This window comes from Phascolarctos cinereus, unplaced genomic scaffold, assembly GCF_003287225.1.
Source record: "Phascolarctos cinereus isolate Bilbo 61053 unplaced genomic scaffold, phaCin_HiC Scaffold_9;HRSCAF=440, whole genome shotgun sequence".
Taxonomy (NCBI): domain Eukaryota; kingdom Metazoa; phylum Chordata; class Mammalia; order Diprotodontia; family Phascolarctidae; genus Phascolarctos; species Phascolarctos cinereus.
Window position 1 is genome coordinate 197,589,417 of NW_027556402.1, and position 26,374 is coordinate 197,615,790.

General features: G+C 37.7%; 1 protein-coding gene across 1 annotated transcript in view; it reads right to left on the reverse strand.

The window, feature by feature from the left end:
- Positions 1–26,374, reverse strand: part of RNF4 (ring finger protein 4) — a 75,945-nt gene that overhangs the window by 34,283 nt on the left and 15,288 nt on the right. The window contains exon 2 of the mRNA XM_020992208.2: positions 3,189–3,363. Within this exon, the coding sequence (XP_020847867.1) occupies positions 3,189–3,197 (9 nt within the window). The 5' untranslated portion in view covers positions 3,198–3,363. The remainder of the gene's footprint in view (positions 1–3,188; positions 3,364–26,374) is intronic.

Genomic DNA, 26,374 nt, shown 5'->3' on the forward strand with positions numbered 1-26,374 from the left:
AGATGTTAGGACTAGATAAACAAATCTGATAATCATCTACACAGAAATGACAATTGAATCTATGGGTAGTGATTTCACTAAGTGAAATAGTATAGGAAAGAGAAGAAGGCCCAGAGTACTCTTGGTTGATACCCACAATTATCAAGGCTTAACATCATAAAGATCTACCAAAGAAGCCTGAGAAGGAGCAGTCAGACAAGAAGGAAAAGAACCAGGAAAGCGCAGCATTTCTAAAATCTACAAAGAAAGGAGAAAAGGGCAATCAATGGCATCGAAGCTGCAGAGAGGCAACGAAGGATGGGACTGAGAAAAAGCTATTCGGTTTAGCAATGAAGAGATCACTGATAACTTTGGAGATAGTTCTTTCAGTTGCAACCCAGAATGCGGGGTTAGAAAGAAAAGTGAAGGAACAGGTTACACATGATATTGCTCAAGGATCAGCCATGAAAGGGATGAGAAAGATAGATAGCAGGGATGGACAAATCAAATGAGTTTTTTATGCCTGAATGAAACATTCGCAGTGAATAATTACAGTTCAATCTTAGCACAACTAAGACAATTTTTCATTCATTTAGATATCTATATTTACTATGTGTAAGGTACCACATTTAATGCTATGGGAAAAACAAGTAAGGTAAGATACAGTTTTGACACTCAAGAAGCAAGTAATCTAGCAAAGATGAGTTACATGGAAATGAAACATTGAGTAGTGTAGAAAGAATTTTGGGGGCAGTTAGGTAGCATAGTAGATAGGGCACCAGCCCTGGAGTCAGGAGGACCTGAGTTCAAATCCGGCCCCAGACACATAATACTCATTAGCTGTTCGACCCTGGGCAAGTCATTTAACCCCAACTGCCCCTCACCAATAAATAAATAAGGATTTTGGATTTGAATTCAAAATACTACTCTGCCACTAACTAGTAGTATACCTCCAGAATTAAGGAATCCTTACCAACTGTCCCTGTCTAACCTGAGGGAATGCAATTTCTTCTTGTGTCCTTGGTGGACACCATCAGGATCTTATCTCATATGATTTAATATTTAAGGCAAGAACTTTCTTGTGTGCTAAAAATGAACATGCAATTTGTCATACATGAAAGACATTTATTAATGCCTATGTGAACAACACTGAAAACACACACTTCAAAACAAGTTTTTATAAGCTGGTTAGTTAAATACTTTCAAGTTTTACCAAATATATAATTCAATTAAGTAAATAAGACACACTACATGCCATAAAAATTAACTTATCACAAAAAGAAAAATGTTATTGTAAACTTTCAAAAGTAGAATTTATTCTAAGTAATATACAGTCTAAACATTATGTTTAGAGCTGGTTGACTAGCAGAAGATAAGATATGAACACATTTTTCTTCCCTAGTATATTGTAATCTTCCTAAGAACCAGGCCTACTTTGTATTCACACTGTTTTGAACATAGTAAGGAACTTAATATGATGAATGAATGGGACAACCAGTCCCACATTACGATGTGACTTGGAAAATACCTTAAAGATCCTCTAATACATCATACTAATGCAGGTACTTCTCTCCTCAAAAACCTTTAATAACTTTTCATTACCTGCAAAATGAAGTACAACTTCCTGAACCAGGCACTCAAGATTCTCCATATCCTCCTTCCAATCTTATCTCATACTACTTCCTCTAATTCACTCACATTGCTTCAAAGGGAACCCTCCCTCTACCAATATCTGACTTCCAAATCCCTCCTTGCCTTGAGAACAAGGCTAAGGTTTCCTCTATCTGCTTCTGACCCACCCCCAGATTACATGATCTCTTACTTTTCAAAACCATCACAGGACTTTGTCTTTACCAATCTTCTGCACCAATTTCCTGCACCAATCTCACTCTACCTTGTATCTGTGTATACTAGATCAAAGACTTAGGGCTACAAGGGGTCTTGGAGGTCATCAAATCCAATTTCCTTATTTTGTAATCAGGAAATGAAAAAAGGCCCAGAGAAGTTGTGTGTGTGTGTGTGTGTGTGTCTACGCATGCACATGTGTGTGTCTATGCATGCACATGTGCATGTGTATGACATGCCAAAGAACTAGTTAACTAGAAGAGATGAAATTTGAAAATGTCTTTCTCCCTTGTATATTGTAATCTTCCTAAGGTTACCAGGTCTATGCTATAGGCATCTTTGAACATAATAGGCATTTGATAAGTGCTGAATCAACCATTCTACATTAAAACTTATATTTTATTTTTATATTATCTTTTCCAAATCAATCTCTTCTTCTACCCAACAAGTCATCTTTTTCAACAAATTAAGAAGAAGGAAAAGCAAAACCAATCAATATAATTAACATAATACTCTACACCAAGACTCCCCTACCTCTGCCAAAGTGTAGTTTTTTAACTCTCTTCTAGGGTCAAGTTTCTATTACAGTTACACAGTATTATCTTTTTTGGTTGTTCTTTTCAATTATTTTATAATCATGGCTTTCCTAGTTTTGCTTCCTTTACTCTGAATCAATTAAACCTTCCCAAGCTTCTCTTAGAATTCTTCATATTTATCATATCATATGGCAAAATATTTCATTATATTCATACATCACAAAGGGTTTAGCCATTTCTCAGTTGACAGTGATTTATTTTGTCTTGAGTTCCTCCTTACCACAAAAGGTGCAGGAAAATATTTTGATGTATATGACCTAGCAGTTGGCTCTCTGAGTCCAAATGTAATGATCTTTTATGCATTAAAACAAAACAAAACAAACAAAAACCTTAAATCTCACCTGATTTCCAGAACAAAACCCTATATTTTATAAGATTCAGCTGAGGCCCAGGTCAGAAAGGTCAAGTCACTGACATGTTCAAGATCAGTGAGTTAGAGGCAGAACTAGAAAGCACCCTGACTTTCATGTTAGAGTTCAGTTCAATATACCACTAAGTAGTTACGAGAGACAGTGTAGTTCAGTGGCTTAAACAATGGACTAGGTCTAGAGGTCAATATTCTACTTCTGGTTCTTCCACTAATTAACTTTACGATCTTAGGCAAATAATTTCCTTTCTCCAGGCCTCAGTTTCCTAAAATAAAAGTGTTGGAATAGATAATTTTTAAAGCTTAAGCTTTAAGATCATATATCCTTATTCTTGAAAAATAAAATAAAAATCAATTGAGGTGATTTCTATGGACTTTGTTAAAAAAACAAAAAAACTTACTGTGCTCATGATGTTTCTCAGATCCAAACAGAGAGAAAAATGATATATGTGTATGTGATATATGCCAAAAATATGTCAACAATTAAAATCTTCAAATCCTTATATATGCTTGTAGACCATTTCTTTAGCTTTCACAATAGCCCAAAGTGCAGATTTCCAGTAGTACTTTTAAAACCTGTTTAAAAAAAAAAGATAATATGTAGATAGCTATATCTATATCATCAGTAAGATTCAGCTCAAGACCAGAAAGCTTCTCGGGGAAGTATTTACTACTATATGTAAAGTGCTTTCGAATTGAACATAGAACCAAAGATCAGACACAGAAAAACTCTGATAGTCTTAGTTGGCAGTGCAATATAAGATTCAATTTATTTAAAAAAAACAAACCACCCCACCCCACCCCAACCAAAACAGTAACCCTGTTACACATCCTCTGGACTATGCTAGGTCCAGAGGAATGAGTCAAAAATTACCCAAAATGGCAAAAATAAAATAAAATAAAATGAAATGAAAAAAATCACCCCATAAGTATAAGCAGTTCCTATTTATACACCATACACTCAATTGGATGGGGGGGAACATATTAACACCTGGGGGTGGAGGAGGGAAGAGGTGGTTGAGGGAACTTGGGAAAAACAAATACGCTTTAAGGAAAATTTTCTATCAAATGCCACTTAATACTAATTAGGCTACATAAATAAACTTCTCTAAACCACACTGTGCTGTCAAGAAGTCAAAAAGCATTTATTAAGTGCCCACCATATGACAGATGTTGTACTGAGTGATAGGGATGAAACGGCCAAAACTAAAACCAAATCCAACAACAACTCAAAGTCCTTATTCCCAAGGAATTCACAATCCAATAAGAGAGACAATAATGCAAACAAAATATATACAGGATAAACTGGGGATAATCAACAAAGGGCAGGCATCATCATTAAGGGGGATCAGGCAAGTAGAAGGTGAGATTTTAGCTAGGACTTGAAGGAAGCCAGGAGTTGGAAATGAGGAGGGAGAAAATTCTAGGCATGGGGAATAAGTTGGTGACAACAGTCAGGAGATGGAGTGTTTTGTGCAAAGTATGGCTAAGAGATCAGTGTCACCAGTTTGAAAGGGTAGGGAGAGTAAGGTGACTGGAAAGGTGATAAGGGGCTTTAAAGACCAAACAGAGGATTTTATATTTGCTCCTGAAAGTAAAAGGAAGCCACTGGAGTTATTTAATGGGGGAGGGCTGTGTGTGTGACATAATTATCTTAGCATTTTAGGAATATCAGTGTGACACCCGAGTGGAAGAACTGTCATAGCAGGGAGAGACTTGAGGCAGGGAGACCAACCAGAAGGCTAGTACAATGGTCCAATGTCAGGTGATAAGGACCTGAAACAGAATGTCAGCAATATTAGAGAAAGGGACATATATGAAAGATGTTATGATGTTAGAATAGAAGTCACTTGGCTATAGACTGGGTAAGGGGGAGAGACTGAGGAGTCAAAGAAGGCATCTACTTTGTGAGTATGGGACATGATATTAATAGGGAAATCAGGAAAAGGGGAAGTTTTAAGGGGAAAGATAATGAGTTTGGGTTTGGACACACTGAGCTTAAGTCTACAGGATAAACTGATAAATGGTCAAAGAATATGAACAGGCAGTTTTCGGATTTGAAGAAATTAAAGCTATCTATAGTCACACACAAAAAAGTACTCTAAATCACTATTGATTAGAGAAATGCAAATTAAATTAAAACAACTCTGAGGTACCACCCCCCCCATCAGATTGGCTATGACAACGGAAAAGGAAAATGATAAATGTTAGAGAAGATGTGAGAAAACTGGAACACTAATGCATTGTTGGTGGAATTGTGAACTGATCCAACCATTCCGGAGGGCAATTTGGAACTATGCCCAAAGGGCTAAAAAACTGTGTATACCATCCTTTGACCCAGCAATACCACTGCCAGCTCTGTATCCCAAAGAGATCATAAAAAAGGGAAAAGGATTCACATATATAAAAATATTTATAGCAGCTCTTTTTGTGGTGGCAAAGACCTGGTAATTGTGGGGATGCCCATCAACTGGGGAACGGCTGAGCAAGTTGTGGTTTACAAAATGAAATGGAATACTATCATTCTATAAGCAATGATGGGCAAATGGATTTCCAAAAAAACCTGGAAAGACTTACATGAACTGATGCTAAGTGAAGTGAGCAGAACCAGGGGAACATTATACACAATAACAGCAGCACTGTGCAATGATCAACTATGACAGACTTAGCCCTTCTCAGCAACACAATGATCCATGACAATTCCAAAAGACTCATGATAGTAAATGCTATTTGCATCCAGAGAAAAAAACATGGAGGCTGAATGCAGATCGAAGTATATTATTTTCACCTCTTTTTTGTTTTTTTCTTTCTCATGGTTTTCCTGTTTTGTTCTGATTCTTCTTTCACAACACGACAAATGTGGAAATATGTTTAACATGACTGTACATGTATAACCTATGTCAGATTGATTGCTGTCTTGCGGGGGCTGAGGGGAAGAGAGGGAGGGAGAACAACTCAAAATCTTACAAAGATGAATGTTGAAAACTCTATACATGTAACTGGGGAAAAAAAAAACTACTATCAATAGGGGGGAAAAAGTCTACAAGATATCCAATCTGAGATGTCCAATAGTTGGAAAGGGGAGCCTGAAAGTCAGCAGAGAAGTTAAGGTTGATTAAGAGAATCCTGAGGGTCATTAGCATAAAGGTAACTGAATATATGGAAACTGATGAGAACACCAAGCCAAATAACATATATATGTAGATGGAGAAAAGAAGCAGGCTTGCAACAGAGAGAGGAGATGCCACAGTTACCAGGTGGGACCTAGATAAAGACCCAGCAAAGAAATCTAAGAAGGAGTGGTCAAGCAGGTAGGAGGCAAACCAAGAGAAAGCAGTGTCACCGAAACCTAGGGAGAAGAGAATAAAATAACAATAAGGGGATGATTGACAGTTTCCATAGCTGCAAAGAGGTCAAAAAGGATTACATTTGAGAAAGTCAATTAAAATTTAAGTTTGGTGGCATCATTGAATGATGAGGGTAGAAGCCCAGATTGTAGAGAATTAAAAAGAGAATGCAAGGAAGGAAGTGGAGGCACAGAACGTCAGAGAGATATGGCACTAAATGGACAGAATAATCGGGGAGAGTTTTTTGAGGACAAGGGAGAGATGGGCCCATTTGTGGGCAGCAGGGAAGCAATCTGTAGATAGGGCAAGATTCAAATTATGGAAAGAGGAGGGATAAGAAAGGGGGAAATGTGCTGAAGATGAAACAGAAGGAGATAACTTGTGCATTTGGAGGGGTTTGCCTCATTAAGAAGAATGGTTTCATATGACAAAGGGCTGATGGAGGAGCTAGTAGAGAAAAAAAACATGAATGATGCAAGATGAGGAGAAGTACATAAAAAAGGACTCTCAGCAATTAGCCTCAACTTTTTTCTTTGAAATATGATCTGGGGTTCCTAGGGAAGAGAGTGGAGGGAAGGAGACACAGGTTTGAGGAGGAATTAAAAGGTCTGGAAAAGTCATTTTGGTGAGTGGGATAGTAAAAGAATTGTTCAGTTGTGCCCAACTCTTCATGACCCCATGCATGATACTGTCTATGGGGTTTTCTTGGCAAAGACACTAGAGTGGTTTACCATTTCCTTCTCCAGTGGATTAAGGCAAGCAGAGATTAAGTGTCTGAGAAATAAGATTAGGGAAATATAAAGGAACTGCCTAGACACAGCGAGGGCCCAACTGAGATTATGTAACAAATTCACAGTGCTCCCATCATTTTCTCCAGCTTTCTTCAGCAGCATGTGAATATAACTGAAGGCAATGGCTGGTGGGAGCAATCCAAGACAGGCTTGGTAGCAGTAAGACTGGTGAAAGGATAAGGAGAGCATGGGACGTGAGAGAAGAGGGCAGTAAGAGTTGATCTGGTTCACCAAGGGATCAAGACAGTGAAAGGAGGAGAGTGTAGCTAGTGCATAGGGGTGATGGCCTGGGGAAGAACTGAGGGGTTGAGGGATCAGAGGTAATAGAACAAGGCTGTGAGGCACAGGAAAAGGTAGAAAGATATCAGATAAAGGAATTTCAAAATTCATCAAGGTGGAAATGGAGTATCATATGATAGCAAAATCAAGAGTACAATCTATATGTAGCTTAAATGCAATGAAAGAGCATGTTATGGGAAACAATAATTTGAGAAAGTGGTGGGTGGTTAACATGTTTAATGGATTATCAATATGTATGCTAAAATCCTTTAGTTAGAGGGAGCTGGAGAGGAGAGAAAGATTATGAGCTAGGTAACAAACACAATACGGAAAGAATAGTGTCCTTAAGTGAGTGGAATCTTCATTGTGTGCTAAATATGGCTTGAGGGAACCTCAAAAGATAATGAAGGTAGAGAGGGAGGGAGAAAGACTAAAAGTGGTCATGGGAAGCAAGGAATATTCTAATTCCCCAATCTTAAGCAGTGAGTCAAGGGAATGAGTTAAAAATGCAACCAGTTCTGGAAAGGATGGACAGAGAATCTGTGTCATCAAGTCTCACCGAGAGCCAGGAGATGCAAAGAATGGAAAAGTAAAGATTTAAGATGAAAGCAAGTTTGTTACCTCTGGAGCAGGCATTCCAGAAAGCACAGTGGAAGAAGTGGGTAGTTTTAGACAGGGATATTAGAGGGATTAGGTTGAGGGGGATGGGAAAAAGGGAAGAAGGCAGTAGGGAACAGAAAAGGGGGTTTGGGGGGTGGAGCCAAGATGACAGAGTGAAAGCAGTAACTTGCTTGAGCTCTCCCCCAAACACCTCCAAATACCCATAAAAAATGGCTCTAAACAAATTATAAAGCATCAGAACCCACAAAAAGACAGAGTAAAACGAATTTCCAACCCAAGACAGCCTGGACGGTTGATCAGAAAGGCATACTGCACCAGGCGGGGAGAGGAGCTCAGTTCAGTGTGGGCGCGCAGCCCTCAGCGAACCTGGAGCAGGCCTCAGAGGAATGAATCACGGGCAGCCCTAGCGGTTTCCAGACTCCTCAATCCACCAACGCCAAAGACAACTTAGAAGGTCAGTGGGAAAAGTCTGTTTTTGCGGTGAGAGAAGAGCTAGGTCAGAGCCAGTTCCAGAGCCATGGCTGTGTCCTGAGCTTCCGGTCCACTGACTGAGGGGGAAATCAAGTGGCTGATCAGAGGGGGACTGCAAGGATCTCTTTGCTAGTGCTGAGGCAGGAATCTCTTGCTTTACTAGTGCTTGGATCTGGGTCACAGTTCTGGGTGGCCGTCCTGGGGTGAGGAGGATCGCTGGCGCGGTAGAGGTTGTAGTGGCAGTGGAGAAGAAACACTTCTCACACTTCCAAGAGAGAAAAGACTGCTTGTGGCCAGTAACTCAAAGACCAGAGCACAGGCCAGGAAAAGAGTAAACACCTCGCCCCTTATCATACCACCTTGGAAGAACTGAAAATTTACAGGTCCCTACAAGTATCTCTGAAAACAGCTATACAAACCCCCGAAGTTTGGGACAGTACATTCTCCACATTGGAAGCACACTCTTACCTTAACAAAGAGTTTAAAACTCAAGTAGTTGGCCGGGATCATGAGCAAGCAGCGCAAAAAGAGTCAGACTATATTATCTTACTTTGGTGACAAAGAAGATCAAAACATACAACCAGAAGAAGACAACAAAGTCAAAGCTCCTACATCCAAAGCTTCCAAGAAAAATATGAATCCATTCCAGGCCTTGGAAGAGCTCAAAAGGGATTTTGAGAAGAGAAGTAGAGGAAAAACTGGGAAGAGAAATGAGAGTGATGCAAGAAAATCATGAAAAACAAGTCAACAGCTTGCTAAAGTAAACCCAAAAAAATACTGAAGAAAATAACACCTTAAAATATAGCCTAACCCAAACGGCAAAAGAGGTCCAAAAAGCCAAAGAGGAGAAGAATGCCCTAAAAAGAAAAACTGGCCAAATGGAAAAGGAAGTCCAAAAGATTACTGAAGAAAATACTTCCTTAAAAATTAGCATAGAGCAATTGGAAGATAGTGACTTCTGAGAAATCACAACACAGCAGAACAAATCCAAAAGAATGAAAAATTAGAAAACAATGTGAAATATCTCATTGGAAAAACAACTGACCTGCAAAATAGATCAGGAGAGAGAATTTAAAAATTATTGGACTATCTGAAAGCCATGATCAAAAGAAGAGCCTACACATCATCTTTCAAGAAATTATCAAGGAAAACTGCCCTGATATGTCAGAACCAGAGGGCAAAACAGAAACGGAAAGAATCCACCGATCCTCCCCTGAAAAAGATCCCCAAAGGAAAACTCTTAGGAATATTGTAGCCAAATTCCAGAGTTCCAGGTCAAGGAGAAAATATTGCAAGCAGCCAGAAAGAAACAATTCAAGTATGGTGGAAACACAATCAGGATAACACAAGATTTAGCAGCTTCTACTTTAAGGGACCGCAGGGCATGGAATATAATATTCCGGAGGGCAAAGGAGGTAGGATTACAACCAAGAATCACCTACCCAGCAAAACTGGGTATAATCCTTCAGGGGAAAAAAATGGTCATTCAGTGAAATAGAGGACTTTCAAGCACTCTTGATGAAAAGACCAGAGCTGAATAGAAAATTTGAATTTCAAATACAAGACTGAAGTGGAACATGAAGAGGTAAACAGGAAAGAGAAATCATAAGAGACTTATTAAGACTGAACTGTTTACATTCCTGCATGGAAAGATGATATTTATAACTCATGAGACCTTTGTCAGTATTAGGGTAGTGGGAAGGGAAAAATTATATGTATGTATATTAGATAGAAAGTGGGCACAGGGTGAGTTGAAGATGAAGGGGTAATATCTGGAGAAAAAAATTAAGGGGTGAGAGAGGATTATACTAGGAGACGGATAAAGGGAGAGGTAGAATGAGGTACATTATCTCACACAAAACAGACAAGAAAAGGTTCTTACAGTGGAGGGAAAACAGGGGAAGGTGAGAGGAAATGAGGGAATCTTATTCTCACAGGATTTGGCTTAAGGAGGGGAATAACATACACACTCAATTGGGTATGGAAATCTGTCTTACCCTACAGGAAGATAGGGGAGGAAGGGGACAAGAGAGCAGAGGGATGATAGAGAGAAGGGCAGATTGGGAAAGGGGTAATCAGAAGGAAGTACTTCTGAGGAGGGACAGGGTCAAAAGAAAGAAGAGAATAAATGGGGGGTGGGGCAGGATAGGATTAAGGGAAAAAGAGTTAGTTTTTCACAACATGTCTACTATGGAAGTGTTTTGCATAACTGTACATGTATGGCCTGTATTGACTTGCTTGCCTTTTTAATGAGGGTGGGTGGGGTGGAGGAAGGAAGATAATTTGGAACCCAAAGTTTTAAAAACACGTTTAAAAAAAATGTTTCCACATTGCAACTGGGAAATAAAAAGTACAGGAAATGAGGTACAGAAGAAAAAAGAAGGAAAAGGGGGTTTGAATAATAAGGGAGAGTTCAGAATAACTGAAATGGGGAAGACTTGAGGAGAAGGAGTTTGTTAATCAAAGAGGGATGAATCAGATTGGTAGGTTATTACTACTCTAAGGATTAGGCTTCAGGATGAGGTCCTTTGAGGATATTAGGCAACAAGCTGGAGGTGACCAATAGAGAGAACACTACAGAATGTGGTGTTTCCTTCCTTCCCCAGCAGATAGGTTTTCAGGCAAGATGATTAGTACAACAGAATGGTATTTTTCCTCCTTCCCTGGAAGGCTTAGGCCAGGCAAGCTGTAGAGTGTGACTGTGTATGCAATCAAAAACTGTGCAGTTCAGCACAATACCACATAACCACGGAACACAATACTGCAAACTGCATAAATTACAATAATATACTAACAACCCAAGTGATGCTTAAATTTGCTATTCTATTTCTGTAATTAACAAAAATTCTGCTGGGCTGTTAGCATTGCTATAAATCTAAATTGAAGCTATAACAGGTCATAATTCAATAGTCCTTAATTTAGGTTTTACAAAGCACTTTTCTCACAAGGCTGTGAAGAAAACACATACACTATTAATTCCAACTTTCAGAATGAACCTCACTGAATTCAGTGACTTGTCAGAAAGTCATACAGCTAGTGTTAGACACAAGATTTCTAAGTGATCTTTCCACTATATCATGCTACACACACACACACACACACATACACACACACACACACACACACACACACACACTTTTTTACTGTTATCAACTTGACAAATAAAAAAACATGAACATTTCTATATATGCCAAAGAAAAAGAGTTGCAGGGGCAGCTAGATGGCCCAGTGGATAGAGTACTGGCCATGGAGTCAGGAGGACCTGAGTTCATATCCGGCCTCAGAAACATAACACTTACTAGATGTGTAACCCTGGGCAAGTCACTTAACCCCATTGCCTAACTAAAAACAAACAAATAAACAAAAAAGAAAAGAAAAGAAAAGAAAAGAAAAGAAAAGAAAGAAAGAAAAAGAAAAAAAGAAAAGAAAAGAAAAGAAAAGAAGAGAAAAGAAAAAGAATTGCATATCTCACCATGATTCTATTACATATGCCTAATTTTTAAAGTATCTGCTCAGTTTAAGAGTAGTTCTAATACTGCCATACTTGTTATAATCACTTTCTGAATGTTTTTATGCTCCCTTCTATGTATTTTTTAATGTTTCATTTAGAATCTTTTCTTTTTGGAGGTTATTACTATTACCTTTCCCCATGAATCTCTCCTCTTTTTCATATTTTAATTTTTTCCCCAATTATATGTAAAAACAATTTTTTAAAATTCATTTTTAAAAATTCTGAGTTCTACATTCTTTCTCTAACATTTCCCTGTCATGAGGAAGGCAAGCAGTCTGATACAGATTATACATGTGCAGGTCATGAAAAACATATTTACATATTAGTCATATTGTGGGGGGAAAAACACCCCTCCCCAAAATCTCCCAACAAAAATAAAGTTTAAAAAAAGTATGTATTCTTCAATCCACTGAGAATAGCTAAGTCATTCACAGTTGGTCATCCTACAATATTACTGTTACTGTGTACAATGTTATCTGAATTCTGCTCATTTCTCTTTGCATCAGTTCATATACATCTTTCCAGGTTTTTCTGAGAGCATTTTACTCATCATTTTCTATAGCACAATAGTATTCCATCACAAGGGGCAGCTAAGTGGTGCAGTGGATAGAACAATGAGCTTGGAATGAGGACCCTGGACAAGACACTTAACATTGTTTGCCTCAGTTCCTCATCTGTAAAATGATCTGCTGGAAGAAATGGCAAACCGCTCCAGCATCTCTGCCAAGAAGATGGTTACGGGGAGTCGGACATAACTGAAAAATGACTTAACAACACAATTCCATCACAATCATATATCACAACTTATCCAGCCATTCCGCAATGGATGGGCACCTCATTGATTTCCAACTCTCTGCCACCACAAAAAGAACAGCTATAAATATTTTTGTACACAGAAGTCCTTTTCCTTTTTGTTTTTTATCTCTTTGGGATACATATGTAGTAGTGCTATATTGCTGGGTCAAAGGGTTTCAATGGTTTTATAGCCCTTTCACCATAATTCCAAACCACTTGGAGCTCCTGAGTGGTTGAATCAATTCACAACTCCATCAATAATGCATTAGTGTCTCATTTTTCCCATATCCCCCCTCAGCATTTATCGTTTTTCTTTTTTTTTTTTATCATATTAGCCAATCCAGTATGTGTGGCATGGTATCTCAGAGTTGTTTTAATTTGCATTTCTCTAATTAGCAGTAATTTAGAGCATTTTTTTTTCATGATTATAGATTTTTAACTTGAAGTAGCCTATAAAATATGCACCCTCATTTTATATTATCCAGAAACCTCAGTTATACGCACTATAAGTCATGATTTGGAAAACTTACTACAAATATATATGTGTATGTATGTATATATATTATATATAGATATAATTCTGAAGTCTTTCAGTGTTAATTTTATTTACAGTTTTTTAAACAACTAATTTATTTATTTTTAGTTTTTTCTACATTTACTTCCATGAGATTTTGAGTTTTAAATTTTCTCTTCCTCCCTCTCCTCCCCACCCTCCAGACGGCGTACAATCTGATATAGGCTCTACTTCATATTAACCATATTTTCCCATTAGTTATGATGTAAAGAACAATTAGAACTAAGGGGAGGAACCATGAGAATAAAGCAATAAAACAAAACAACAAAGGAAAAGGAGAGCAAATAGTATGCTTCGATCTGCATTCAGACTCCATAGTTCTTTCTCTGGATGTGGATAGCATTTTCCATCATGAATCTTTTGGAGTTGTCTTAGATCTTTCCATTGCTGAGAAGAACCAAGTTTATTAAAGTCATTCATTGCACAGTATGGCTATTACTGTGTACAATATTCTCCTGGTTCTGCTCATTTCACTCAGCATCAATTCATAAATCACTATTGATTAAAGAAATGCAAATCAAAATGACTCTGAGGTACCACCCCCCACCTATCAGATTGACTAACATGACAAAACAGGACAATGATAAATGTTGGCAATGTGGGAAAACTGCAACACTAATGCATTGTTGATTGAGTTGTGAACTGATCCAACCATTCTGGAGAACAATTTGGAACTATGCCCAAAGGGCTATAAAATTGTGCATACCCTTTGACCCAGCAATACCACTTCTAGGGCTATATCCCAAAGAGATCATAAAAACAGGAAAAGGACCCTCGTGTACAAAAATATTTGTAGCAGCTCTTTTTGTGATGGCAAAGAATCGGAAATTAAGGGGACGCCCATCAACTGGGAAATGGCTAAACAAGTTATGGTATAGGAATGGAATGGAATACTATTGTGCTGTAAGAAATGATGAGCAGGCAGGCTTCAGAAAAACTTGGAAAGAGGCAATTGGGGTGACTTGCCTAGTGTCACACACAACTACTAAGTATCTGAGGCCACATTTGAAATCAGGTCCTCCTGACTTCAGGATGGTCCTCTATCCGCTGTGCTACCTCACTACCCTTATTTTTTTTTTCTTTTGATGAGACAATCAGGGTTAAGTGTCTTGCCCAGGGTCACACAAGTTAGTTAAGTGTCAAATGTCTGAGGCCAAAATTGAACTCAGGTCTTCCTGACCCCAGGACTAGTGCTCTATCCACTGCACCACCTAGCTGTCCCTTCCCCCTTTTTGGTGCTCATTTTCTTTTTAATAATGTGTGTGCACAAGCCTCGACCCAGCCAAGGCCCCAGTGTCCTTAACACTGGCTCAGCAAGGGACACTGCCCAGTTATTCTGAGAAGGCCCTAGTGACCAGGGATGGGAGCAACTCTAACCAAGGCCCAGAGCATGTGGCAGGGCCATCTCCAGAGCCCCTCCCTGGTGGCTCTCCTAGAATCAAGGGAGGAAATGCAGGGAAATGGAGGATGGGGTGGGCTCAGCTTTAGAGGGGGAAGCTACACAGATGAAAAGGGAGGCAATGCGGAAGAGGGAGGGAGGGACTTCCGGTGTCTCTGGTCGTCCCCCTCAGGGGCCTCCATCCTATTTTCTCCTGTTTATTCTACTCTCTCTCTCCTTTAACCCTGTCCATCATTCTCAAAAGTGTTTTGCTTCTGACCAGCATCTCCCCCAATCCCTCCTCCCTCCTATCAAACCCCACCCCTAACTTTCCTGTAGGGTAAGATAGGATTTCTATACCCAACTGTCTAAGTTATTCTCTCTTTGAGCCAATTCCAAGGAGATGGGGATTCAAGTGCTCCCCCCACCTCCCTCATCCTCCCCTCCACTGTAAAAGCTCTTTCATGACTCTTTTAAGTGAGATAATTTACCCCATTCTACCTCTCCATTTCACCTTCTCCCAGTGGATTCCTTTTTTACCTCTGAATTTTATTTTTTTAGATAATCATCTTAGCATATTCAACTCCTACACATGCCCTGTCTACATAGGCTCCTTCCAATTGTTCTAATAGTGAGAAAGTTCTTAGGAGTTACAAGTATCATCTTCCCATGTAGGAATGTAAACAATTTAACCTTATTGAATCCCTTTAGATTTCTCCTTCCTATTTACCTTTCTATGCTTCTCTTAAGTCTTATATCTGAAAGTTAAACTTTCCACTCAGCTCTGGTCGTTTCATCAGGAATGCTTGAAGGTCCTTTCTTTCATTAAATATTTATTTTTCCCTCTGAAGGATTATACTCAATTTTGCAGGATAGGTGACCTTGGTTTCAATCCTAGCTCCTTTGCCCCCTGGAATTATCATATTCCAAGCTCTCTAATCCCTTAATGTAGAAGCTGCCAGATACTGGATTTCTTTCTTTCTGGCTGCTTGCAATATTTTCTCCTCAATCTGGGAGGTCTCGAATTTGACTATAATATTCCTGTGAGTTCTCCTTTTGGGATCTCTTTCAGGAGGTGACCAGTAGATTTAATTTCTATTTTACCCTCTGGTTCTAGAATACCAGGGCAGTTTTCCTTGATGATTTCTTAAAAGATCATGTCTAGGCTCTCTCTTTTTTTTTAAATAGTGACTTGCAGGTAGCCCAATAATTCTTAACTTATCTCTCCTCAATCTATTTTCCAGGTCAATTGTTTTTCCCATGAGAGAGTTCACATTTTTTCCCTAGTTTTCCATTCTTTTGACTTTGTTTTATTGCTTTTTAATGTCTCACGGAGTCATTACTTCCACTTGCCCAATTCTACTTTTTAAGGAATTATTTTCATCAGTGAGTTTTTATACCTCCTTTTCCATTTGGCCAATTCTACACTCCCCCCACCCCCCTTTTTGGTGAGGCAATTAGGGTTAAGTAACTTGCCCAGGGTCACACAGCTAGTGTCAAGTATCTGAGGCTGGATTTGAACTCAGGTCCTCCTGACTCAAAAGCTGGAGCTCTAACCACTTCGCCATCTAGCTGCCTTCCCCCCGCCCCGTTCTGCTTTTTAAGCATTCTTCTCCTCATTGGATTTTTGTGTCTCTTTTACCATTTGGTCTATTTTATTTTTTAAGGAGTTATCTCTTTGGTTTTTTTTTCAGTGCCTCCCTAACCAAGTTGTTGACTTTTTTCATGCTTTTCTTGTATTGCTCTCATTCTTTCCCCCAATTTGTCCTCTACCTCTCCTATTTGATTTTTAAAATCCTTTTTAAGCTCTTCTGGGAAATCTTTTTGGGCCTGAGACCAATTCTCATTTTTCTTTGCAGCTTTGGAATTGGCAGTTTTGACTTTGTTGTCTTCTGAGTTTGTGTTTTGATCTTCCTTACACTACAATAACTTTCTATGGTCAAGTCCTTTTTTTTTCTTTTGTGGCTGTTAGTTTTATAGCCTACTGCTTGACTTTTAACTTTATGTTAAAGTTGGGCTTTGCTCCCAGGGTCCAGGTGGCACTGTCCAAAGCTTCAGGTTTTTTGGGCAGATGTTTTAGAGCTAGTTCTGTAAGTTTTTAGTTCTTCCAAGGTTGTATGAGCCAAGGAGAGGTATGTTTACTACTCTCTTGACCTATGACCTTGCTACCACTCTTTTCTGCCCTGTAACTGTGACCAGAGTCCCTGCTCCCCTGCAGCTGCAAGCTCTTTGTGCTAGTGCTCCTCCTCACCCTCAGTCTGTGATCCAGGACTGCACCCCGGCTCTGTGTATGGGCAGTGCAACAGAATCCTGCACTGAGTGCCAGCAAAAGGATCCCTATCATTTCTTTCTGAGCAATCATCCTTCCTCCTTACTATCTGCGGGTGGAGAGCTCTGGAAGACACTGCTACTACTACTGCCACCAATTCAGTTACCCCCAAGGCCTGCTGCTGGTTTGCTATGGCACAGGTCATCTCTCACCTTGGTGCAACAGACCTTTTCTGCTGACCTAAGTTGTCTTAGGCTAGAAACTTGTTTCACCCTGTTCCTTTTGTGGGTTTTGCTGCTCCAGAATTTGTTTTGAGTTGTTATTTAAAGTTATTTGGAGGGAAAATTTAAGAGAGCTCAGGAGAATCTCTGCCTCTTCTCTTCCTTCTTGGCTCTGTCTTCAATCTCTTCTCTTAAAAAAGCCATAGTAACGCAAAACAATTAGTGAAGTGATGGGAAACATGATTCATTAATCATGATCTGTCATTGTATTGATCATAATTCATAATTTTTTCAAAAACTGCTTTTTCCTTCATAAGGTAGTATTTATAAAATTGGATCTCCCTGGTTCTGCTCATTTCATTCATTCATATCTATTCAAACAAGTCTTACTAAGTTTCTCAGAGTCTGTCCCTTTGATTACGTCTCATAGCCCAACAATATTCTGTCACATTAACATACTTCTGTTTGTTCAGCTATTCTACCAACTCTTTTTAAAAAGTTATGTTCACACTTTCATTGGAAGTGGGCAGATGGGTAGAAAGGAGTATTTTTATCTTCCTATCTTAACTACCATAAGCAAATGACTCACTGGGCTGTATCAGTCTATATTATAGAACCACACAATTATATTCCACTGCAAAAACAATCATTAACTGGTTTATAGTGCTTTAAAGAGTACAGCGTTTCTTACGGTTTCCTAAATCAGAATAATGTAAATGACAACTGGGACAGTATGTAGCTGGAGAAAACAAGCTGAGCCACTTTTCATGAAAGATTTAAATTTCAATCATCAGTCACAGGATCTAGAATTGGACAGGACCTAAGAGATCATATTCAATTTCATTTTAACCTATGAGGAAAAAAGTGACAGCCGGCATTCAAACACAGATCCTAGCTCCAAATCCAATGTTCTTTTTATTGCCAACCCATCAGAATCTCAGACTAATATCTCACCAATATAATAGAACTCATTTCAAAGTTTAACAAAATAAGTATAATGTCAACTCATAACAGTACTAGCTTATTCACCCTAAGAAAGTAAGATGATACATTTATAGCTATATGGCACCTTAAAGAGCTGTGTCTAGTCTAACCTCCTGATTTTATTTTTAAATTTTTTAAATTAAAAAAAAAAATTCTCCCCCTCCTGCCTTGCCCTCCACGGAAAAAAAGAGAAAAAAACAAATACGTATAATTAAGCAAAACTAAATCCTGTACTGGCCATATCCAAATATGAATGTCTCATTTTAAATCTTGAATCCATCACATCTATGTCAGGAGGTGAGTAGCATAATTCATCATTAATCCTCTGGAATAGTATTTGATCATTACAGTGATCACAGTTCTTTAATATTTCAAAATTGTTTCTTTACAATTATTCTCCAAATTCTGCTTCCTTCACTCTACATTATTTTACATAAGTCTTCCCAGGTTTCTCTGAAACCATCTCTTTTATCACATCTTAGAACATGAGAGGATTCTATTATATTAATATACCTTATTTCATTTAGCCATTCCCCAATTGATAACCACCTCTCCTCACTTACAGTTCTTTCCTACTACATTAAGAACAGCTATAAATATTTTTGTACAGGTGGCTCCTTTTCCTCTTTCTTTGTTATCTCTGGGGAATAGGCCTAGTAGTAGTCACTGGGTCAAAAGACATACACAATTTGGTGACCTTTTAAGCATGGTTCCAAATTGATTTCTAGAATGGCTGGACCAATTCACAGCTCTCCCAATAGCCAATTAATGTCCCAGTTTTCCCATTTTTCCTCATCTTTAGCAATCTGATGGGTATTAGGCAGAACATCAGAATTGCTTTAATTTCCACTTTTCTAATTTTTAGTGATTTGGAAGTTTTTTAGGATTGTTGGTAGCTTGGCTATTTTTCTGTTCATATGCCAGGCTACTTATCAAATTGGAGAATGGCTCCAATTCTTATAAATTTGAAAATTTTCCTTAAGTATCTTGGAAATCAGACCTTTATCTGAGAAACTTGATGTGATGTTTCTTCCCAGTTAATGGTTTCCCTTCTAATTTTAGCTTCGTTGGTTTTTCGTTTGTGTAAAACCTTGGAAATTTCTTCATTGCTCTTACTTATGTCATCTTTTATATATGTCATATATCCATGTAGAGCTTAACTTAGTATATGCTTTAATGTAATGCTCAATGAGATTTTATCCCAGTACTAAGGTCTTTGGGTTTCCTGAACACAAAATTTCTAGGTTCATTTGCTGTGTACCTAATCTATTCCTCTGATAGATTTATTTTTAGGAATCAGTACCAAATTATTTTGTTGATTACTGCTTTGTAATATAGTTTAAGATTTGGTATCGTTAGGCCCTTACCATACCACTTTTTTTTTAATTACCCGCGACCTATCCAGATGAATTGTTTTCTTCCCAGTTCTATACAGTAATCCTTTGGTAGTTTGATTGCTATGGTGCTAAATAAATTATTCTAGGTAATGTCATCATCTTTATTATGTTGGCTTGGTCTATTCATGATTCCTCCAATTATATCTTTTTATTTTCACAGAAGTTTTTTAGTTTTAGTCCCATAGTTCCTTTGTGTGTTATGGCAGATAAGACTCCCAAGTATTTTATACATTCCGATGACTTATTTTATATTCTACAACTCTGATATAATTGTTTCAATTCATTTTTGGTTAATTAACTAGGTTTCTCTAAGTAAACTATTAGGCCATTTGCAAAAAGCAGTAATTTTGTTTTCTCTTTGCCTATGTTTATTTCTTGTCCTCTTGCTATATAGAAAAGCCAATATTTCTGGCACTATATCAAATGAGAATGGTGATAATGGACATCTTTGCTTTATTTCTGATTGTATTGTAAAGTCTTCTAAGTTTATTCTCATGACACATAATGGTGGTTCTTGGCTTGAGATTATACATTATTTTACATTATTATACATTATTACATCCATTTATTCCTCTTTTCTAGTGTACCATAAATGGTCTTGATCTGTCAAAAAAATTTTCCTACATCTATTGATATAATCGTAAGATTTTTGTTGTTCTTTCTATTAATGTGATCTATTACGTTTATGCTTTTCTTATATTCTATGGATACTGAATTCTTACATTCCTGGCATAAATCCCTCCTAATCAGCATATAATCCTTTTGATACAAACAGTGTTGTAGGTTCTTTAAGAAGCTGACACAAAGCTCTAAGACCAATAATGTATACTCTTGATGAAGCATTGGTCAAAGGATGTAAAGGAACAAAAGAAGAGATACAAATTGTCAATGACTACATTAATACATGCTCAGACAAAATCACTTCTGTGATACAGATACAGTTGTGATGCCTCAATCAGGAGAGTCAAAACAGAGAAAGAAAACTCTAGACCAAGGGTAGGGAACCTGCAGCCTCAAGGCTACATGTGGCCTTCTAGATCTTCACGTTCAGCCCTTTGACTAAATCCAAACTTCACAGAACAAATACCCTTAACAAAAGGATTTGTTCAGTAAAACATGAACTCAATCAAAAGGGCCCCAAGGCCCCAGGTTCCCCACCCATGCTCTAGACCAATAACCTTAGTAAATATCAACACAAAACCATTAAGTAAACATGGAATTTAGTCTCTTCATTTTACTAGAAAGGTTCAACTGTGGTGTAAGGGGAAGAGCCCTAGGCTAAGTCAGGAGATCTAGGCTCACAGCCATCTTTTACAACATATATACAGTACCTGTACTGCTGACCTCTCAAGATTAAAAGAACAGTTCTATGTAAGCTGTAAAAAGCAACATCTGAAGCATATAATAAACTAGTGCAGATCTATAAGAATAATGCATACTCCCTAATAAAGCCATAATCAAAGGGGATGAAGCAATAGTTTAGGGGAAAAAAATACGTACAAACTACAAATAACCACATTAATCAACGTTCACATTCCCAGAAAAGCAAAGCAAGAAAACCTAAACATATTACCTTACACTCCACTAAAAGGCAAAATGTTTTATAAGAATAAAACCAACCAGAGATACCACAGAGAAATAAGACACTCTTAACACATTGTTGCTGGCAATGTAGACTGGAGCAAATAACACTATAACACATCCTTAGGCGATGACTGATAAAAGGGTTCATGTCTTTGGACCCAGCTATTACAGTGCTAGAACTACTCTAAAATACCACCAAAAAACTGTACAAAAACCTTCATAGTACTATTTATGAGCCCCCCCTCAAAAAAAAGAAATAACTCCAATATATCAAGTACATCAAGAACCTGGGCCCAAAATTTCTTAAGAATCGTCTTCTATTTTAACTCCATGTATCAATATGGATCTCAACTTTTAGTCTTAGAGAATCGATCAAAATTAAAGGCAGAATTTGAACCCAAGTTCTGCTTCCAAGGCCAGCAGTATCCATTTTGCTACAATCACTTAGAAACATGAAAAGACCTATAATGATGCATGACAAAAACTTGATACAGAGGGAATTCAGCATTAACTAGAAAAATAGAGAGAATACAGTAGCTACATAAAAGGAAGAAGGGAGACAAGGCCAAAGGAGGCAAAAATTTTGGACAGGCCTGGAAGGGGACAGAGAACAAAAATATCTCATTTGTGTAAATGTTAATTCTTTTCATTTTGCCTCATTAAAAGTTAGGGAATTTGGGTAAGATCTTGCCCTTTGTGTTTCTGTTGACTGTTATTAAATGTCTTAATATTTTTAAAAACAGCTTCTAAAAGCATCACAGGTAAGCAACAGTGAACCATTCTCAATTCTAAAGCAGAGAAGAAAAAACATTATTTTTAGGAAAGTTAATTTGGCCAGATATATGCATATAAACACATGAGATAATATACTTTTAACTCTTTGTATAACATTGTGCTAATATGAACATAAAATGGATTTGGAATCAGAAAACACTGGTTTGAATCCCAACTGATTACCTAAATAGTGAGGAAATTGTTATGTTAATTGAAGGTGGAGTAGGGGAAAGATAATATGAACCACCCATTTCTCTAGTTCACAAAGTAGAAAGATAAGACCAGATTTATAAAACACTGATATGGGGGCAGCTAGGTGGCACAGTGGATGGAGCGCTTGGTCCTGGAGTCAGGAGGACCTGAGTTCAGAGCAGACACTTGACATTATCTGTGTGACCCTGGGCAAGCCACTTAACCCAACTGCCTCATCAAAAAACAAAACAAAAAACACAACAACAACACTGATAGTACTATCTCCATTTTACAGTTGGGGAAATAAAGGGTCTAAGAAGAGAATGTTCACTTCCAGAAACATTCCTCAGCATACAACAAATTACAAGAGTAATTTTCTTCCTTACTGCTAAGCAAGAGTGATATCATGATGAAGTAAGACTTCATGTGTGTGTGTGTGTGTGTGTGTGTGTTAGGTATCCAGCACTGCTGATTCTAATATACTCTTAGCTTTAATGATCTCACACAGAGTAAGTGAAATAGCTTCTCTTCCATGCAATGAATGAATTTAGCATGGAGGAAAATACATAGGAAGGCAGCCCTTTCTGAAATAGCCATCTAGTTACCATATTCTCTGGACTTAAATTTCTTCATCTGCTAAAAAGGAAAACATTGGATTAGATGATCTCTAGGGTTTTTTCTTAGTTCTAACTCCTATAATCCTAAATTAAAAGCTTTAAATTTAATCTGACTTTTTCACAGAAACATAAGTGGTTACATTCTTTATCAAGGCCCTGTTGGCCAATTTTTAAAAATTATACTTTAATTAACATTAATTTTCTAAAATTTTGAGTTCTAAATTCTCTTCTTCCCCCTACCCATGGGAAGGCAAGCAATATATCAATTATACATGTGAAATCATTCAAAACATATTTCCATATTAGTCATGTTGCAAAAAATAAAAATAAAGGGTAAGAAAAATAAATAAGTGAAAAAGCATGCTTCATTCTACATTCAGAATTCATCAGTTCTTTCTCTGGAGGTGAAGAGCATTTTTCATCATAAGTTCTTTGGAATTGTCCTGGATCACTATATTGATTAGAATAGCTAAGTCTTTCATAGTTGATCACTGTTATAATATTGATGTAGCTGTGTACAATGTTCTCCTGATTCTGCTCATTTTAGTTTGCATTAGTTCATAAATGTCCTCCAGATTTTTCTGAAACCATCCCTGTACTCTTTTTCTATTCTTTCTCTATCTCTTTTTTTTCCCCTTTAAGAAAGAGCTTTTATTTAAAAAACTTTGCTTTAAAGATGCAATGGTATTATGAAGAGGCACATTTGCTAAAGAAAGAAGTGTCTATTTTAACTTCCTCCTGAGCTGAAAAAGAAGTCTCAACAGAAAAAATAAACCAAAAGTACTGAGAAAGCAATGAGTGTAAAAGTGACATATAATCAGCCATTGTTACCTGGCAGGAAGAGGTTAGGCTAGTCAGGTTTTTCAGTGATGTTTACTGGGAGAAAGAACATAAGAGTAATTTATTTAACCAAAATAATTCATTTAATTTATATATCTTGGAATGATTTGGTTACTGTACTATATACTTTGATCTTTTAATGAATTCCTGACTTCAGTGGTATGAGTGCTCTGTCTACCCAAGCAAACAGTAGTTCATCTGAGCTTTCTCCTCCTGTGCTATTTTTAAAAAATCTTTCTGACACAATGGAAGCCTACCTCTGGTGCCTGTAATATCTAGAAGGTACCAAAGTGACATTCTAGCTGTATCTTGTCTCTTATTCTCCTGATAAGGCTACCCTCCCTTTTTTTTCTGGTGCAACATCTCAATAATATTTTTTTAACCACTCTGCATGTTGAAGTCATTACTGGAAATATGTTGCAGCCTACTTACACCCACCACGCCTCTCTACGCAGATAATTCTCAGATCTGTCTAGCCCTAATATCTCTCTTGAACTCCAGTCTCACATCACAAGATGCCTTTTGGACATCTTGCACTGGATGTCCCTAGTATCTCAAACTCACGAGACCTTTGGAGATGTCTTAGATCCTTGTATTGCTGAGAAGGGTCAAGTCTATCAAAGTTAGTCATCTCACAATGTGGGTGTTACTGTGTACAACGTTCTCCTGGTTCTGCTCACTTCACTCAGCATCAGACCATACAGGTCTTTCCAGGGTTTTCTGAAGTCTGCCTGCCTGTATGCTATTTCTTACATCACAATAGTATTCCATCACAGTCATATTACCACAACTTGTTCAGCCATTCCCCAACTGATTCCCCTTGCTTGATTTCCGTCAACTATGTGCCAGGAACTATACCACACAATGGTGACCAAAAAAAAAAAGGTAGTCCTCTCCCTCAGGGAGTTCACAATCTGATGGGAGAAAGGCAACACATGAAAAGGGGGAAAGGGAGTAGTACTTGGCTCTGGGCATGATGAAGTGCAGCGGTCAGGTCAGAAATTAAAAGATGTCTGCTCTGGGTCCCTTCCTTAAATGGGAGATATGGGAGGAGCTCTGATTTCCACCCTCACTCTTGTGATTCCATAGTATTATTTGATTATCTCATCCTTTTAAAAATGTCTATTTTTGCATAGGTTTAATGATAAATATAACAAATATGATGTGTATATATAATTCATAAACAATATGTATCTATTGGAGTTGTGTGATAAATTTTTTGCTGATGGTTTACTTGCAATAAGAAAAAATCTGAAGACTACTATATTGGCCCTATTGTACACAAATTTATTTTAATGTAATCAAGCACATTATCATGTACCTAATAATTTTGTCTATTTGCTTAATAAAAAGTCACCCTCCCCATTGATTTTTAAAAAGGGAGGGAAATTTCCTATATTCAACAAAATATTTACAGTAGCAGTTTTTGTGGTAATAAAAAACTGGAAAATAAATGTCCATCAATTGAGTGGATAAACAAATTACAGTACATGAATGTAATGAAATACTACTGTGTTATCAACTCAGAAAAGCACGGAAAGATTTAGATGAACTGATGCAAAGCAGAATAATGTATAATCACTACAACAATGTTAATGGATCTCCATAAAACAAACGAAAATGAATGCCACAAAATAACAAATAAGAAGCATCACCCCAGAACAAGAGATATGAGAAGATGCCTCCTTCACTCTTTTACAGAGATGTAAGGTCCATGGGTGTGGAACACTGAATATAATTTTAAATTTTCTTAATGTATTTTGCGGATTAGTTTATTCCTCCTTTTTTTTGGGGGGGGGGGTTAGGCAATGGAGTTAAGTGACTTGCCCAGGGTCACACAGCTAGTGTTATGTATTTGAGGCTGGATTTGAACTCAGGTCGTCCTGAATCCAGGGCCAGTGCTCTATCCACTGTGCCACTTAGCTGCCCCATTTTCCTTTTTTTTCTTAAAAAAATTTTTGTTATTATATGGGATGGCTCTCTGGGAAGGAGGGGGAAGGATAGCATCGGCAATGTATATTTTTTAAAGTCATGTTTCCTAAATAATTAAGGTAAATACACTTTTCTATTTTCTTCCATTCTTAAAAGTTTTTGTTAAAACAAAACCTTTAAGTCCATTTGCAATTCACTGTGATTTATGCCTGTCTATTTACGTATCTAGTGGGAGATGTGGACCAAAATCAATTTCCCACAAAATAATCAAGCAATTTTCACAAGTAAAAACCCAACTAATTCTCTATCCTTTGATTTTTTTCCCATGTTAGAACTTCAGTGTTAACAAGACCAAAAGCTTTCACTTGAAATTATAATAAATGGTGGCCAAACCCAAGGGCACACTGATGATCCTCATCTGTCTGTCCTCCAGCCATAATATCAAACCTTTCCTTCTCTGCCACAAGTCCTTCCCTAAATCCTTCTAAGAATGAATTACGCTACCTTTTCCTTTTAACCTGTTTTTGAAATATGAAATAGGTCTGGCTTAAAAATAAGGAAATGAGGAACATAATTCTTTTTGTTCATCTACCTCATCTCACCTTCCTCTTTCCCTCCTCTGTTACTGCTATTCCACTTGAGCCAATACACAGATAATTTCCCAGAGAAGACCTTCGATGGCTAGACAAAAGATCTCTGACATCAGTCTCTTGCTGATCTTTGGCCCTGATTCTTAACGTGATGTCAATAGACCAAGGAAAACAATTCAAGAAAAAGCCTTCATGGCCCAGCAAAAAATCTTCAATGCCAGAACAGGTTTAACTATACTATCTATCCTGTAATAGTAATAGTTTAAGATCTTTGAGACTAAGGACTCATAATTAAAGAATTTTAGAGATTTGGAAGTGACCTGAAGAGTTTATCTCAGCCAATCTTTTCGATTTGTTCTTTTAAAAAATTGTTTTTTCTATTAACAAGCATTTATATCCTCTCCCTTCCACCAGTCTCCT